A 15,757-nucleotide genomic window follows, 5' to 3' on the forward strand; every position below is an offset into this window, starting at 1 on the left:
ATTCTAAAATGTAACCATATTTCTTCTTACTTTTCCCCCAGAGAAATTGTTAGTGAGAACTCTGTGTAATAAAATCAGTATCAGTCATACCTGAGTATATGCTGATGATTATACATAAATGAATGCTTTGAAACATCTTGATTCATTCAAATCTATGTATGGCAGTGTGGTGTGTCCGAATTGGCCGCTACATCTATTGCTATGGTTGGATCGTTATATCATCATTCGTTGAAGTATGGGACATGCATATCAACACCCCTAGCAACAGCCTTAGCAGTTGCTCTAACCACCAATTCCAAAAAGAGAGACCTGAAGCAAAACAAAGAAGTTTACTTTTTGTGAGATGATAATTCACAAAGGTTGTGGGTATGGAATCCTACCCACCCAATTAATATGCCTGTGATTTTTTTCACAGAGCTCGGAAAAGTACCTGTGTATATATGGGTAAAACCAAAATTTATATTTTGTTATCCCTGAAGCAAATTTCCATGGATTAATATTCGAAATTTTTACTGTGTATGAAAGTGTGTCAAGTCAAATTGTCAACTCCCTAATCAGGTTAATCCATCAGCTTCTTAAGACAGAACTTGAACTCATATCTGACCCTTGTATTGGCATTGACAGATACCCAGAGGAAACACATATAGACACGCCTATTAGATACTATGGAAATTAAAAATCCTGCACTTTTTAATTTCATCCTGTTGGGTTCTTCCGTATTTTTGTCCCAGCGTGGGTTAAAAATGAACGACATCGGAAAAGAAGACAGGATATGTACATTTAACAAACTAGATGTTTTGAATCATTTGGATTGCATCAGAGAACATCTTAACGATAAGGGATGCTGATTAGTTGGGGGTTGGCATGAAGGAAACCATCCTAGCGTGCAGGAGTGGTTTCCAAATTTGAAGACAAGTCTGTCTGTGGCGTGCAGTCCACTAAGTATGAAAATGTTTTTAATTCCCCTGCCGGCACTCTCTGTGGATGTTCAAAATGATGGATTGCAATGAAGTTTTGTTTATTGAATTAAATTTTGAGTTATTAATGGAGAAAACAACAGTATTGTGGTTATCTGTTTCTGTTATGGCAAAGAAGTTGAAACACTCTTGAATTAGAAACTTTATTTCTCACTTTATTCTCGTCTCTTTGTGAATAACGGTGAAAAGATGCAATGTTACAACAAAAACTTTTGATTCACTCTTTAACAGTATCAAAATGATTCCCTTGTGAATTTTTCCCCATGAACAAAAATTATACACAAAGATAAAGTTTCTTGTCATTCACACTTTAAAAAAATAACTTATGTTATGCCTACTTTGATTAATTTGTCTTCCCTTCTTACTCTTCAATTTTAGCGGCCCTGTCATTGAACATGTCTTCACCCGACTCCAACTATCATCGCAGCTTCGTCATCAGAATGAAATCCACCCTGACCAAGAGAGGTGTTCACATTAAATCATCTGGTTATAAGGTACAGATCTCTCAGCCCATTTAAAGTGAAAACTTTTAATAGACAAGCACAAGTCTTGCACGTGTACACATTTCTTTTTGACCACTTACTTCCCACTTATATTGGTTTTGTACTGGAAGGACACAAACTCGGGCACTTTTATACGTCCCACTTACATTGGTTTTGTACTGGAAGGACACAAACTCAAGCACTTTTACATGTCCAACTTACATTGGTTTAGAACTGGAAGGACACAAACTCAGGAACTTTTACACGTCCCACTTACATTGGTTTAGTACTGGAAGGACACAAACTCAGGCACTTTTACACGTCCCACTTACATTGGTTTAGTACTGGAAGGACACAAACTCAGGCACTTTTACACGTCCCACTTACATTGGTTTAGTACTGGAAGGACACAAACTCAGGCACTTTTACGTGTCCCACTTACACTGGTTTAGTATTGGAAGCACACAAACTCAGGCACTTTTACACGTCCCACTTACATTGGTTTAGTACTGGAAGGACACAAACTCAGGCACTTTTACGTGTCCCACTTACACTGGTTTAGTATTGGAAGCACACAAACTCAGGCACTTTTACAGGTCCCAGTTTTCAAATTATTGTCTTGCACAGTCCAACTGTTGCAGCTTCAATCTGTTTTGAGACTCTTATCACAATGCAGCCAGTCGACAATTTGACCCTATTTTGCAAATACACATCCAATCCTGGTAAAATGAACCCCCCCCCCCCAAAAAAAAAAAAAAAAAAAATCTTTAGTAACTTTTTTTAATTTTTCTTGACAGGATGCCAAGCCAGCACCAAATTGCTGACTCGTTAACAAAACAGAACTGATTGATAGTGAGAGCTTTAATAAATTGTTGCAAGTGCAAAAGTAACTTGCCCCAAGCCAACCCCCTCACCTCCTCAAAAGTTCATGAATTTGCCCCGTAGTCCCCAAGAGATGGACATCCAAATCTTTTTTCTTAGATGCGACCTGAGTTTTTCTCACCCAATAAGAAACAAGATACCCACCAAAACCACAATACTAATCAAAACTTTTACTAATCAGGAAACAAACTCAAATGTTTAAAGCATCCAATCATCCAGATTTGCTAGTTCTGTCATGTTCATTTGCATTTGCAAATTTCATCAAAGGGTAATGCAACAATTGATTAAGCAGCTATTTTATAACTTTTATTTGAAGTATCTCTTCTTAAACAACAATTGTTCAAGAGTAACTATATATATATAAATATGAATAGTAGACTTGCGGGTACAACCATGCGTAAAATCTCTCTTTAGAGAGTGTTGGTTCTCAAAATGACTTGGTTTGGTCTTGACGTTTCGAACAGTATGCTCTGCTCGTCTTCAGGAGAACACCATTTTAACAATGTTCAATCATCTGAATAAACAAGTGAGCTTTGGGCTTTGGAAATGTTATTATTAACAAAATGGTTTGTCACACCTTTCAGAATCATGAACAACTGGTAATAGTTAAAAGCAGGACAGTTCTTTTCAGAACTGAGAAGTCTCCCGAACCTCCGATTATCTACTCCGTGGTAGTAGAATAAAGCAAGACAGTTCCCTAAGAACAACTCTACCTGGCAAGTAGATACACACATGGTGTTACCCCAAACCAAATTATACATTGATAACTCACCATGCAATGCCTCAAATACTATATGACCAACTTAGTTACACAAACTTTGAATTCAGGTCGAAAGTTTGTTAAAAAACAACTGCTAATAATTTGTTTCCCCTGAATTCTAAAAAGATACATTTATTGAGGTTTGAAGCCTGGTTTTCTTTTTTACCAAGGGTAGGCATTGTCTGGATGAAGTAACTATGGCTGAAAGCTGTTAGCAGCCGTTGCAGCATTGACGTATGGACCTTTGCAGTGGTCTGGCCTTAACCACATCAAAAGCTGTTGATATGGATGTGACTATAATATAGTAACTAATCTATAAGATATTTTCTAACTTGATAAACCCTTCTCTGTCTTTAGGTGATCCACATTACCGGTGCATTACGTCCTCGTATAGTCTTGACTCAGTATTCCCGCCACTCCCCAGTCATCATGGGCTTCACTGCCGTGGCTCAGTCCTTACCACCTCCCACCATCAATGAGATCCACCTAGAGCCAACCATGTTTGTATGCAAGCTGGATCTAGACTTCACAATCATCTTCTGTGAAGCTAAGTGAGTATTTTGCCTTCAATTTTATTGCAACAAAATAAATATGAAAGTGTCAGTTCTGTATTCATTATTTTTTTAAGAGTGCTTTCATTTAGATTATCTTGTCCTTACGTATGGCAATGTTTTATTAAAATGTAACATTGTATAATTTAGAGAAGGTTTAATTAAACATGCAATTATTTGCTTGAGCAGAAGATTAAAAGACGCCTTTGATCATTTTTAATATGGAAAATTTAGTAACATCAGCCGATATAATTTGGATACATCAACTAAAATAAAACATACAAACTGGTGCATTAGGCACGCAGACAACTTTGGAATTTGTCAAGAAGACTAGTATTGGCACTTTATGTGACCATAACAAAAACATGAAATAACAAACCTCTGAAATATTTTGCTTACACAATCATCGGAATCACAAGAAGAAACAAAATTATAGGCCCTAAAAATAATTGTTTTTAAAGATGACTTGTTTTGATATTGTTTTTAAAATGGTAAAGTTTTAGGCTCATGAGATAAAAACTTAACTTTCTACTCATGTCTCAAACGTTTTACCAAAACAATTTAATGGGAAGTTTTTCCAGCATGACAGTCTTAATGACATGTGCAAATCTGTGAACACTTTATAATTTCAATCTGACCAATGTTATGCACACCTTTTAAGACATGTTTCTTGTACTTACAGGATTCAAGAGTTCATTGACCTATCAGCTGAAGATGTAACTGACAGGAATTTCTACTCATTTCTTCATGCTCAGGACATCGCTAATATGAGAGTCTGTCACAATGATTGTAAGTAGAGAGACAACTCATTGGTACCTGTTACTCCGTATTTGGGAATTTCTGAAACCGTAACCAACGAAATGCTTTACTTTTTGTGTTTGAACCTCAATCAAGGCAAGAGCAGTTGATGAAAACTATCAACAGAAGATGAATTGGCAAAATGGTATCCACCTGAACTGAATTTGGGGGTTAATTCGCTCGGGTTCTTTGAGGCTAAGATTAAAGACTCGCTTGTTCCGGGAGGCTTATGAACTGTTATTACACTTTAAAAGTGTTTTGTTGCCCCTTACATGGGGGTGAGGGTGTCAGTTTTATGATCTTTATGTATTATTTTTCTTTTGCTGCATTTTTTCGGTCTGTTTTTTTTATGTTATTTTTATTGTTTGTAATTTGCTGTAATTTGTTATGAATTTTTGTGTGATTTGCACCTTTGAACATCCTCGAATGGAGATGGTGCACAAGAAATGCCATGAACTATCATAATATTGAGAGCAGCTTTGCATCAAGCGAAGATTTGATAAAGAAGGATTTGAAACTTTGCATAGTAGAGTACAACCTAGTGAGTTGCTGAGACACCATGTGAATAAATCCCTCTATGAGTTGTGGTGTCATTTATAGATACTGCTTGTAGAAACATACTTTCATACAAACAGGCGAGCATTATCCAAGCTGCATGAATCGCTGAAGAATATTTTTTATTTTGTAAAATGGTTCCTTCGTTTGAATCCTCAATATTTATATTAATTTATAATCCAATGCTATAACTCCTTTTTATGTTTACATACACTTGTACTGTTTTATTTTGTAGTAGTTTTTGTTTTTCCTCATGTTAACGGGCCTACTTACATATTTTTGTTTGTTCTCGTTTTAGTAATTTTTGACTAATTCCTCATTTAAAAAAAGTTATCATTATACATCATGCAATTTTCTGTGAAACAAAGTTAAAAAGAAACAATTAGACATAAATGTATAAATCCAATGCTATAACTTCTGTTTATTTTGTAGTAGTTTTTGTTGTCCTCCTTTTAGAGTACTTGCATCTTTTTTTTTAGTGTTTTCGATTTACCTATTTCTCATTTTATCCTGGAACTTTCTGCTAAACAAAATTATAAAGAAACAAGACATGAATGTAGACTGAAATTAGCTATTGTTGTTCCGAAATATTTCCAGTGCTAAACAAAGGTCAGATGATAACGAGATATTACCGCTGGATGTGCAAGTCCGGGGGTTACATCTGGATCCAGTCCACAGCCACCCTGGCGTATGCAAGGACCTCAAATGATCGATCCTTTATGTTTATCAACCAAGTCATCAGGTAACGTTTTTTTCCGATGTCTTCAATCACACAAATCTTTGCCATTTGTGCTCTTTTTCTTTGTCTCCTCATATTTTGTGGTTTCTTGGCATAGACGATGCACACGTTAACTGTTCATACAGCGTATCAAATGTTTTTGATTAATTGTTGTTATTTTTTTCTCGGTAGAGTTTGAAATAACTCTCAAGAATTTTTTTGAAAAGTTTGCACAATCACTTCAAGACACTGGACACTATTGGTAATTATCAAAGTCTAGTCTTCACAGTTGGTGTATCTCAACATATGCATAAAATAACAAACCTGTGAAAAATTGAGCTCAATCGGTCGTCGAAGTTGCGAGATAATAATGAAAGAAGAAAAAACACCTTTTTACACGAAGTTGTGTCTTTCTCGAAAACTACATAACTTCAGACAGAGCCATTTCAGTCTCACAATGTTTTATACTATCAACCTCTCCCCATTACTTGTTACCAAGAAAGGTTTTTATAATGCTAATAACTATTTTGAGTAATTACCAATAGGGTCCCTTTGCCTTTAAGTGCCTTGCATCTTTTGGTAATTTGGCACTCTATAAATCCAGTTATTATTATTATACAAATACAATCACTAAAATGACAATTACAGACAAGAATATCTCACATACTCCCAGCCCTTTGACTTAGGAATTCTATGTTTTTGATTTCAACTGTGACACCCTTTTTTTTTATCTTCTGTTAATTGTTTAAATCACAGTCATGCTGAGGCTATGGACACCGTCATGGACATTAGTCAAATGAGTTCCCTTCCTCCAGATCCCATCAAATCAGAGGCATCTGAAGGGTCAGGCCATGAGTCAGATACAGAAAACACTAGCACAGGTAAGCAGAGACAACTATTATTTCTCATAATAGATCATTAGATGACGAGGGCTAGAAAAGTTGGTTATTTAATATTTTCCAGGGACGCATTTTCTTTAGACCTGCAAAGCTTTGCAAAACACACCCTGTAGCTTCCCCCTTAAAGCCATTGGACACTTTCGGTAAACAGTATTGTCCAAACGCCCACACTTCTTGTATCACAACTTATAAAATAACAAACCTGTGAAAATTTAGGCTCATTCGGTCATCGGAGTCGGGAGAAAATAACGGGAAAACCCACCCTTGTTTCCGCACGATTCGCTGTGTCATGACATGTGTTTAAAATAAATCCGTAATTCTCGATAACGAGAATTGATAGTTGTTTAAATGTTTTCTCAAAAAGTAAAGCATTTCATGGAATAATATTTCAAGAGAAGTCTTTCACCATTACCTTCTGTAAACCCTGTAAGTTATTTGTAAATCTGTGAACTTTTTCTTTTCTTTTTCTGTTCCGAAAGTGTCCAATGGCTTTAACAATGACCCTCAGACCAACCCATCACAATACTGAGCTTCCTACCCACCACAATACTGAGCTTCCTACCCACATCCCATACCATCCAAACTGTTCAGGAGAAACATTGCCCCTGGAGAAAAATCTTGAGTGCACCACTGTTGTGGTTTGCAATAGCACCATGTTGGACAGTCTTGTAAGAGATCAAATTTTGCCAGTATGCTTTGATCAGAATGTGAGAATCTTTTTTAGTTCATGTTCTGTGATCAATCTATTGTGACACAATTTTTTCTTGTCAAGAAACATTTCTTAAAAGTTGTTATTACCTTGAATGTATTGTCACAGCTCAGAAGGTTAAACGATTGTAAGATGAAGGACATGTTGATAGATGCTTTGATTTAATCTAATTTATACATTTTAAACTCTTAACCAACTTTATATTTCTCCCTTGGTAAAAGTTTTCTTTTGTTAATATTTTGAAGATGACAGCAAGGGCAAAACATCCAAGATGGAGAAGTCACCAAAGTACCCAAAGAAGACTGGCCATCAAGAAATCACAGCAAGTCGAGGGAAATCTCTGACACGCTTCAGGAAACGGAAGGCCCACGGTGACCAGAGGGACTCCAAGAAACACAAACAGAGCAGTCAAGACATTACGGACAAACCCTCTATCGTCGCTGCCGATCCCTCGGAACTGAAATCAGTCATTGTGGAGGGGTCAGGATTGAAGCGTCAAGAGGGTAATAAATGTCCGCCCCACAGCAATGCTAGAAAACCAAAGAAGGTGATGGAAGATCAGCACCTGCGGCAGTCACTGGAGGACAATGCGGTTGTGAGCCCAGTGACTGTTGCCAGCAGTGATGCTGGCTGCCAAGGCTGTGAGACAATTGAGAGTGAGCCCTCGCCAGGCTACATTTCTCCACTTGATCAGTCTGTGAATAGCAATGGAAGAGACTCAGACTCATACAGCAATGGGAGTCAAGGTACTGGGAGCCGGGCTAATGAAGGATGGGATAACCCACCCAACAGGGAGGTGCCCAGAGAACCTGAGGTGTCAAGGAGCTATACAGAAGTAGGAGTGAGTAGTAGGCAAGTAGGAACAGAGGACAGCATTGTTATCCCTAAAGGGTCATACTGTAAGGGGGGCTCCGGGTGTAGTCCCAAGCCCCCTGATTCCCTTCTGACCCCACCCCTATCAGATACTTGCCAGTCCCAATTTGTGCTTCCACCAGTCAGCTCGTTGAGCGACACCAAGCCCAAACACTACACTACGGATTCCATACCCACGATGCTGACTAGTAATAACAACAACCCGCTACCTGTTAACAAGGGCTTCCATCAACCAGCGGTCAGTCCCGAAGTGGAACTCGTCAGCCATCATCCTGGTCCGACGACAATCCTCAGCAAATCACACCCTGCCAATAACACTGAAATAGACTGCCCAGCCTCCACGAAGACTGAACACTTGTACAATACCCATCCCAGGGTTATAACAGCTGTGTCAACAGCATATGCAGGAATGCCTTACGCTAACTATGGGCAGTACTCTAACTTCCAACAATACGCAAACCCCGTGAATCTAGCAGCTCATGGATATCAAAGCAGTCCCTACAGCGACCCCTACAAGAACTTCCGCAGTGCCCATGACATGCCCATGGACCTCTCGTACAATAACATGGGAAGTTATGCCAACATGTCCCTGCTGCATACCAATGTGACATCGGGAGGAGCCCCACATCCATACTACCATGCTGCCAAGATGGGATACCCTACTGCCCCCGATTCGGGATTACAAGTTATCCATGATAGAGGATGCCTGGACGATGCAACTAAGTGTACCAACACAAAAGTTTGATGTTAGATCAATCCTAAAAAGCCTAAGATGATTTCTTTCTGGTTCTCTTCCTTTTTTTTTATACTGACCAAACGCAAAATATTGCCTTTTGAGAAATTAGAGGATTTCTCAAACTCTCATGACATATGATTGACCAATATCAGCGATGGCATCACACCTTGGGAGGGGGGGGGGGCAAAGTTTAAATGTTAAGGGGCAAACATTGATCTTTAATGTAATTTTGTACTGCCAAAATAGCAGTGACCTACCACAACACCAGCATTATTCTTGAGCGGGGGTAAGGTGAACATAATTTGATTAATGTGGGTGCAATGATTTGGGGTTGAACTCAATATCGGCCATCAGGGAAAATATTGTAGTGGGTGTATGGGATGAAAAAGAGGGGGTAACTGGGGGTATCTCCCAGCACCTGCGCTGATCAAAGCAATTTTTATTTTTAATGGCAATGCATGGGCTTAATATAAACTCTAAAAGTGCAACATTTATGTAGCCATATATTGGTTGAATGGGCCAGTTAAGGGGGCTTTAGAGGAGCTACATAGAGACCAAAGCGGCCAAGTGGCATATACAAATCTCTGCAACAGCCGCAATTTGATCTACTTCCATTCATATAAATGTAAAGGTCTTGTTCAAATCAAATCAAATCAAATCAATCAACATTTATTTCCATACAAACACAATATACAATTACAAACAATAGGATGTTACAAGACTGAAAACTGTATGGAGGCATGGCCCATTAAAGCAAAGCTTGTAAGCTGGGATGCCTTTACAAAACAAAGGAAGATAATAAGATCATTTAAATTATAAAACAATGCGTATAGTAACAACAATAACATCAAAACGAGACGGATAAACGAAACGTAAAAACAAAACACCCAACAAGACAAACAAACACCTCAAACTAACACCTCAAACAAAACCAAACAAACAAACAAACAATACAAATACCACAAGACGGCCACGACGATAGAACTAAACCAAAATAATGACAGAATCACTATTTTGGTTTAGTTGTTGGTTTGGTTGTTCGGATATGAAATTTTCCAGTTAACATGGTATCCCAATCTCTAAACACAAGACCAAATTTTCTGTTTCATGTTATTTTCGGTGAACAACTTAACTGTTTAAAGAAATGACTTAGAGGTGTCTGGCCACTTTGAGGTAATTATAAGGAGATCATTAAAATACATTGACTTTGGCCAGCTTGGAAATGTTCATGCTCGGAAAAATATCAGGGAATGCTTTCACATCGTAGTTTCAATACCCGAAACTTCATGTTACAGAAAGCAATTTAAAATGAAAGTTTGTATTTTATCTGAATGACAAAAATAGAAACTGTCAATTTTTGTTTACAATATTTGGGGATAGAGTGACTGGAAGGATATCGAAACAGTGGTTTTCAGACGTGGATTGCTTGATGAGCAGAAGCTACTCTTGCCTGCCACATGCTTTGCCAGATTAGCACAAACTCTTTTAACTATTATCTTAAAGATTAAAATGAATCTTGATTTTGTGTATAAAACATTATTTTGAAGTTTTTTGTTTAAATTAATTTTATCAACGCTTGAAAGGTTTCTAAAAAGGGGGGAAATGCCCTTACACAGTACTTTAAGGAAAATTAAACTGAAAATATTATTTTCATCAAATGGGATGTTTTTGCAAATGAGCAGTGGATTACCTTGATGAGTTTCTCTGTTGATGTATTCAACCTTTGTCAAATGGTCTTTAACTCAAGGTATGTAGATGTGATATAGAAGAAACTAGGAAGGTCTGTATAGATTCTTATAAGTTCATGGTGATTTAAACTAGGAGCCATTAAAGTATCACAATGTGTTGCTTCCAACTCTGCTTAATGGAGCTTAGTGCCAAAAATACTACTTTAAAATCATCACTATAATTTGAAAACTTTGTTCAACAAAAGTCTGCAATAGTGCCTCTGGCTTTAACTATCATTTTGAATCACTGCAGATTGAGTGTGGCTACAAATCACTACAATTTCATAATGCTGTATTTTGTTTTTGCTTTATCTCAAGCACCAACTATAGAGTGCTTCAAGCTCTGGTAAAGGGATATAATGTCTTCTTCGTTAGTTAACTGCTAAATTAAAGGAAATTGTCATATTGTTTTGTTCAAAAGAAAATCACCCGACATGCATGTCTGACTGCTCCATTACCTCTTAGTATTAAGGAAAAAAGGTATGTTTGGATTATTTCAAACCCAAAAGTGTCCTTGATTTAACTGTTATTGTATCGGGCACACTTAAACTTGACATTGATATTGAACCAGCACCTGTTTGTTTATCTGTCTGTTTGTCTGCCTGTCTGTCTGTTTGTCTGAATGGTTTATAACAGCTTAAGTCATTTGCAGTGAAGCCTAATTGTAGCAAAAATTGACCAATGCCTTTATAGAAAGGAACATGTTCATGCCTTGAAAGTGTTGTGTGTTTTATGGACCAGTTATTCTAAATGCAGCTGTTTTTCTTTTTTTTCATTGCAACAAATTCCATTATTGTCTATTTTAGTTTTTTTAAGTTTTTTAAAATGTTTTATGCCACTTTTAGAAGATTTTTAAAGATGGGAATAAACCCTGATAAAAAAAGTGCAATATTTCTGTGACCCCCAAATCCTAAGAAATGAGTTCTAATGACAATTTCAGGAAGTATTTTTGTATCAATTAATATTGATTAACAAATGAATGACCACATAAAACAGAAAAGCCTTTTTTTCAAATCCAACACATGAATTTGTATATACACAAATATTATATGAACTAACACTTTTGAACAGTAGGGAGAACTGATAGAAACAAATTTATATATAAAATTAACCAAAAATTTTTGTCAATCTTAAAACAAAAAAAATAAATTATTTGTTGACATTCCTCTTCTGGTTTAAAAAACTGTTCCTCCCTGATGTTTCAGAACTCTTTTAAAACCAATTAAAGGCACTGGACACTATTGGTAATTACTCAAAGTAATTGTTGGCATAAAAACTTACTTGGTAATGAGCAATGGAGAGCTGTTGATAGTATAAAACATTGTGAGAAACGGCTCCCGCTGAAGTTTTTTAGAAAGAGGTAATTTCTCACTCAAATATTAAGAGACTTCCATGAAGCCTATTTTAGGAATCAGAACGCACACAAATTTGTGCAACTATAGGGTGTTTTTCTTTCATTATTTTCTTGCAATTTTGATGACCAATTGAGTCCAAATTTTCACAGGTTTGTTATTTTATGCATGTGTTGGGATACACCAAGTGAGAATACTGGTCTTCGACAATGTCCAAAGGTGTCCAAGGCCTTTAAGTCCATTTTGCTGGTGATCTACATATATTTTACACAACTCTCTCGACTGTCAGTAGAATTATGACAAACACACAGTAATTTTTGTCGGCCATTCCAGAATTACTTCACAGCATTGACTACAAAAACAACACAGCCATTAGAGGTATTGTGGTTACTATTTGTAAAGTTTTAGAAAAATTGTAGGCTATTTAGATCTATATATTGAGAGGACTGGAATTAAATTGGATTTTGTTTTTCAGAATGGGGGGGGGGGGGGTGAGTAGGCCTAGATTGAGTGGAAGAAAAATGTGTCATTCTTACAGGTGTGTGCATTCTCAGAATTATGACTGAAATTTAACCTGTAGCTTTGCTGTCTCTAGACGATAAAAGTCTTCAACGGTTCTCTGTTTGACCAATGAAAAAGGGATGTTTCAGTAAATGGCCAAATATTCTACATATTGAAAAGTTACAAAATTTATAAATGTTTGGTACATTTAATAAATCGTTCATATATCACCAGGTACAACAAATGTAACCGTCAGCATTTTACTCCAACAACTTGACCAAGCATTTAAAAGTTGGGAAAGATGAATTCTTGAAAAGATGGCATTTTAAAGAAGTATAAGTTGCCAAATTTAGTAATTGGAACCCTAATGTTCAATTCAACATGAACCTAACAATTTGGGTTGTTTCCCAGTGGTTGACATGTTTACTGCTGAGGTCAGTTAATCACTTTTGATTAACAATCTGTGTTACTTTTCCTGGGCTCAACTTTATTAAGCCGTTAAGCAGACAAATAAAATTGCTTAGCACAGAAAACAGACACAGTTTACTAGCCAAACTATCATACAATGTATAATGTTTATGACATGTTCTCTTCTCATTTTTGCTCAGCAGGAAAATTTACTAGCATTAATTTCTGCTAAGGACATGTAATTTAATTGGTTGAAATTTGTTTCATACACAAGTGTGTCTAAAATGAACAGATTACGTACATGGCAAAGAACAAAATACAAAGTATGGTGTAAAGTGGGCAGGTGAAATATTATTATGTATGCCTAATATAGACCTTGATGTTAATTGTTACAGGTATAACCCAGTGCACTTTGAAGGGGTACACCTGTGTTCCTGGTAGGCTATATGATAGGCTGCATATTGCACCACAGCACCTTGTAAACCACATGGTGCTATTAGGAGGAGGTTTCATAGTTCAAACATAGTCCCAACTTGTAGGAAATACTGAATGTAGAAGCTCATTGAGTATCACAGAGTGACGATTATGAGCGCTATATAAGAAGCCACTATTATTTTTAAGAAGCCCTCCTCCAGAGGTCTAAAGGAGTTTTACAGGCTTCTTATAAACTTCTAGGCTTATGCGTTTTCCGTTGTTTGATCACTGTTGTTTCTTTAAGAAGGCAGCCGGATGACATCAATGCATTAGATTTTGAATTGGTGTATTTTGTTAAGTAAAAAACAACAAGGGAAACTGACTTGGTAAGTTTTAAATTGTTTGGGGTTGGCCAAAAAAACAATTTTTTTTTTATCTGTACTTCAAATCATCATAAATGTTGGTTCGCATTCAAACCAGCTGCATGTATCAACCTTTGGTAGGTAGGGACTCGGATTTTAGAATTTGGGAGATGTAATTAAAAAGGTTTGGATTAAGTTTAAGAAAGGTTTTTTTTTCAATATACTTTATAAGAAATTTAAAGAGATGCCCAAGACCAAATATACAATTTAAATTGCAGAACTTTGTTGAAATTAAACCACTGCTATTTTATCATGTGCTTTATTTACCTAAACTCAATCAAATTGAGAAGCTTGTCACTTGTGTGTGTTTCATTTTAAAAAATTAGCTTCAAGCAGTAAGTATACCTTCTGAAATTTATGCCATAATGATGGATAAGAAGATAGTAGCCTTTTTGTTGTTTTCACAATACTACTCTTTCTTTGCTAACTTTTCAATTTATCTTTATGATGTTAAGAAGCCATGCTTGTGAAATACAGTGCTTTGTGTGTTTATTATTATTGTAATTGTTTACTACAGGGACTCGTGGTTGTTTTCTGGTTGTTGTTTTTATGTAAAGTGTAAAGTCAAAGACAATATAGGTTTACAAATACTGCTTGAAAGTTTAAAAGAAAGGTATAAAAACAAATTCATTGGAATGTTTGTGCAGGTTTATAGATCTTTATCACAGTGTAGCCATCTTGCTTTCCTCTCATTTTAATGAATGTAACCCAAACTGAGGCTTGAAGGGCAAAAGAGTCTAGCTCCATACTGTGTAATGGACATAAGTATTCCTGACTGTTAATGCGTACAGTGAAAAATGGCCAACATGGCTACTGCAGGATAAAGGTGTTATACACAAACTATGTTTAGGTGAGATTTTTGTCATAGCTTTACAGTTTATTTTTATTTCAACATCTTAATTGAGGGTTTAAAAATTGTACATAGTGTAGATGGTTGGTGTGAGATTATAAGTAAGATTGAGTACAGGGCCACTTTCATAGAGCTGCTTAAGCATACAAATTCGCTAAGCAAAAAAAATTGTGCTTACCAGAATAAAGCTACCAGCTAAAATACCATGTCACATGCACAATTTGTGACTGGTATCCAGCTCACTATTGCTAAACAGGGATTTTTAAGCAATATTTTCTGCTATAAGCAGCTCTATGAAATTGGGCCCTGATGTAAGTGTTTACAATCTATGGGGTAGTTCTTGATTTTGAAAATAAAATGCAGAGACCTGTAAAACTCAACCAATGGCATGGTGTTATTAAAACAAAACTTGAAAATAAAAACAAGACAAAACAAATACCCAGAGTTGTTGCCCAGACTTTTGCATTTGATCGCATGTATATACAGTTTATTAACCTATACCCGTAGAAATTCTTTTCAGAATATACCAAAATAAGGACTGAACATGATGTCATTGACCACCATATTTTAATTCAAAACATTGTATGAGTGCGCGCGCGCACAACCCTTGGCCAATAATAGCCTTTAATGTGTGCCCATCTCATCAAAGATGGTAGTCTTGAAGTCAAGACGGTAATTGTTAAGCGCGGTGTGTAGTTACAGCGTGGTGTAGCTGCGGGGACGATACACACACCCTCGATCCCAGTATGTGTGTGTGAGTCAGTCGCCTCGCGCTACCTACGACTGTTGCATGTGTAACATCGCACTGTGACTGTTTCATGAAAGGCAGACAAATAGGCAACGCCTAACGACTTGTCATCGAGTCTACAAAGATGGCAGCCAATGCAAGGGATACGATCATAAAGCTCACAAAGTCCCCTCCCCCGCCCAACAAAATTGTGATTGTGCCCACAGAAAAAAAAGACAGTCAAAACAAAAATAAAGCGAACATTGCAAAGTTATATCTTGAATACATCTGCTAAGGCCTTCTTTTACAATACAGTAAAACAAAAACAACTTCAATCGTATCCTGTGAGATAAGTTTCTTGAATTGAGCTTGCAAAAGGCCTTGTGTGTTTGGGGTGGTGGGGGTCGAATAATGTA

At 36.7% G+C, this 15,757-nt stretch overlaps 1 protein-coding gene across 3 annotated transcripts in view; it reads left to right on the top strand.

Annotated features, from left to right (window-relative positions):
* LOC139948067 (uncharacterized) overlaps positions 1 to 15,046 on the top strand; it is a 113,805-nt gene extending 98,759 nt beyond the window's left edge. For all 3 annotated transcript variants that reach the window (XM_071946104.1, XM_071946087.1, XM_071946095.1), the window contains exons 7-12: positions 1,356 to 1,471; positions 3,459 to 3,652; positions 4,335 to 4,441; positions 5,603 to 5,747; positions 6,480 to 6,604; positions 7,577 to 15,046. In XM_071946104.1, coding sequence (XP_071802205.1) covers positions 1,356 to 1,471; positions 3,459 to 3,652; positions 4,335 to 4,441; positions 5,603 to 5,747; positions 6,480 to 6,604; positions 7,577 to 8,949 — 2,060 coding nt within the window. In that variant the 3' untranslated portion in view covers positions 8,950 to 15,046. The remainder of the gene's footprint in view (positions 1 to 1,355; positions 1,472 to 3,458; positions 3,653 to 4,334; positions 4,442 to 5,602; positions 5,748 to 6,479; positions 6,605 to 7,576) is intronic.
* The last annotated feature ends 711 nt before the right edge of the window (positions 15,047 to 15,757 follow it).

Source organism: Asterias amurensis, chromosome 1 (assembly GCF_032118995.1).
Source record: "Asterias amurensis chromosome 1, ASM3211899v1".
NCBI classification, from domain to species: Eukaryota; Metazoa; Echinodermata; class Asteroidea; order Forcipulatida; family Asteriidae; genus Asterias; species Asterias amurensis.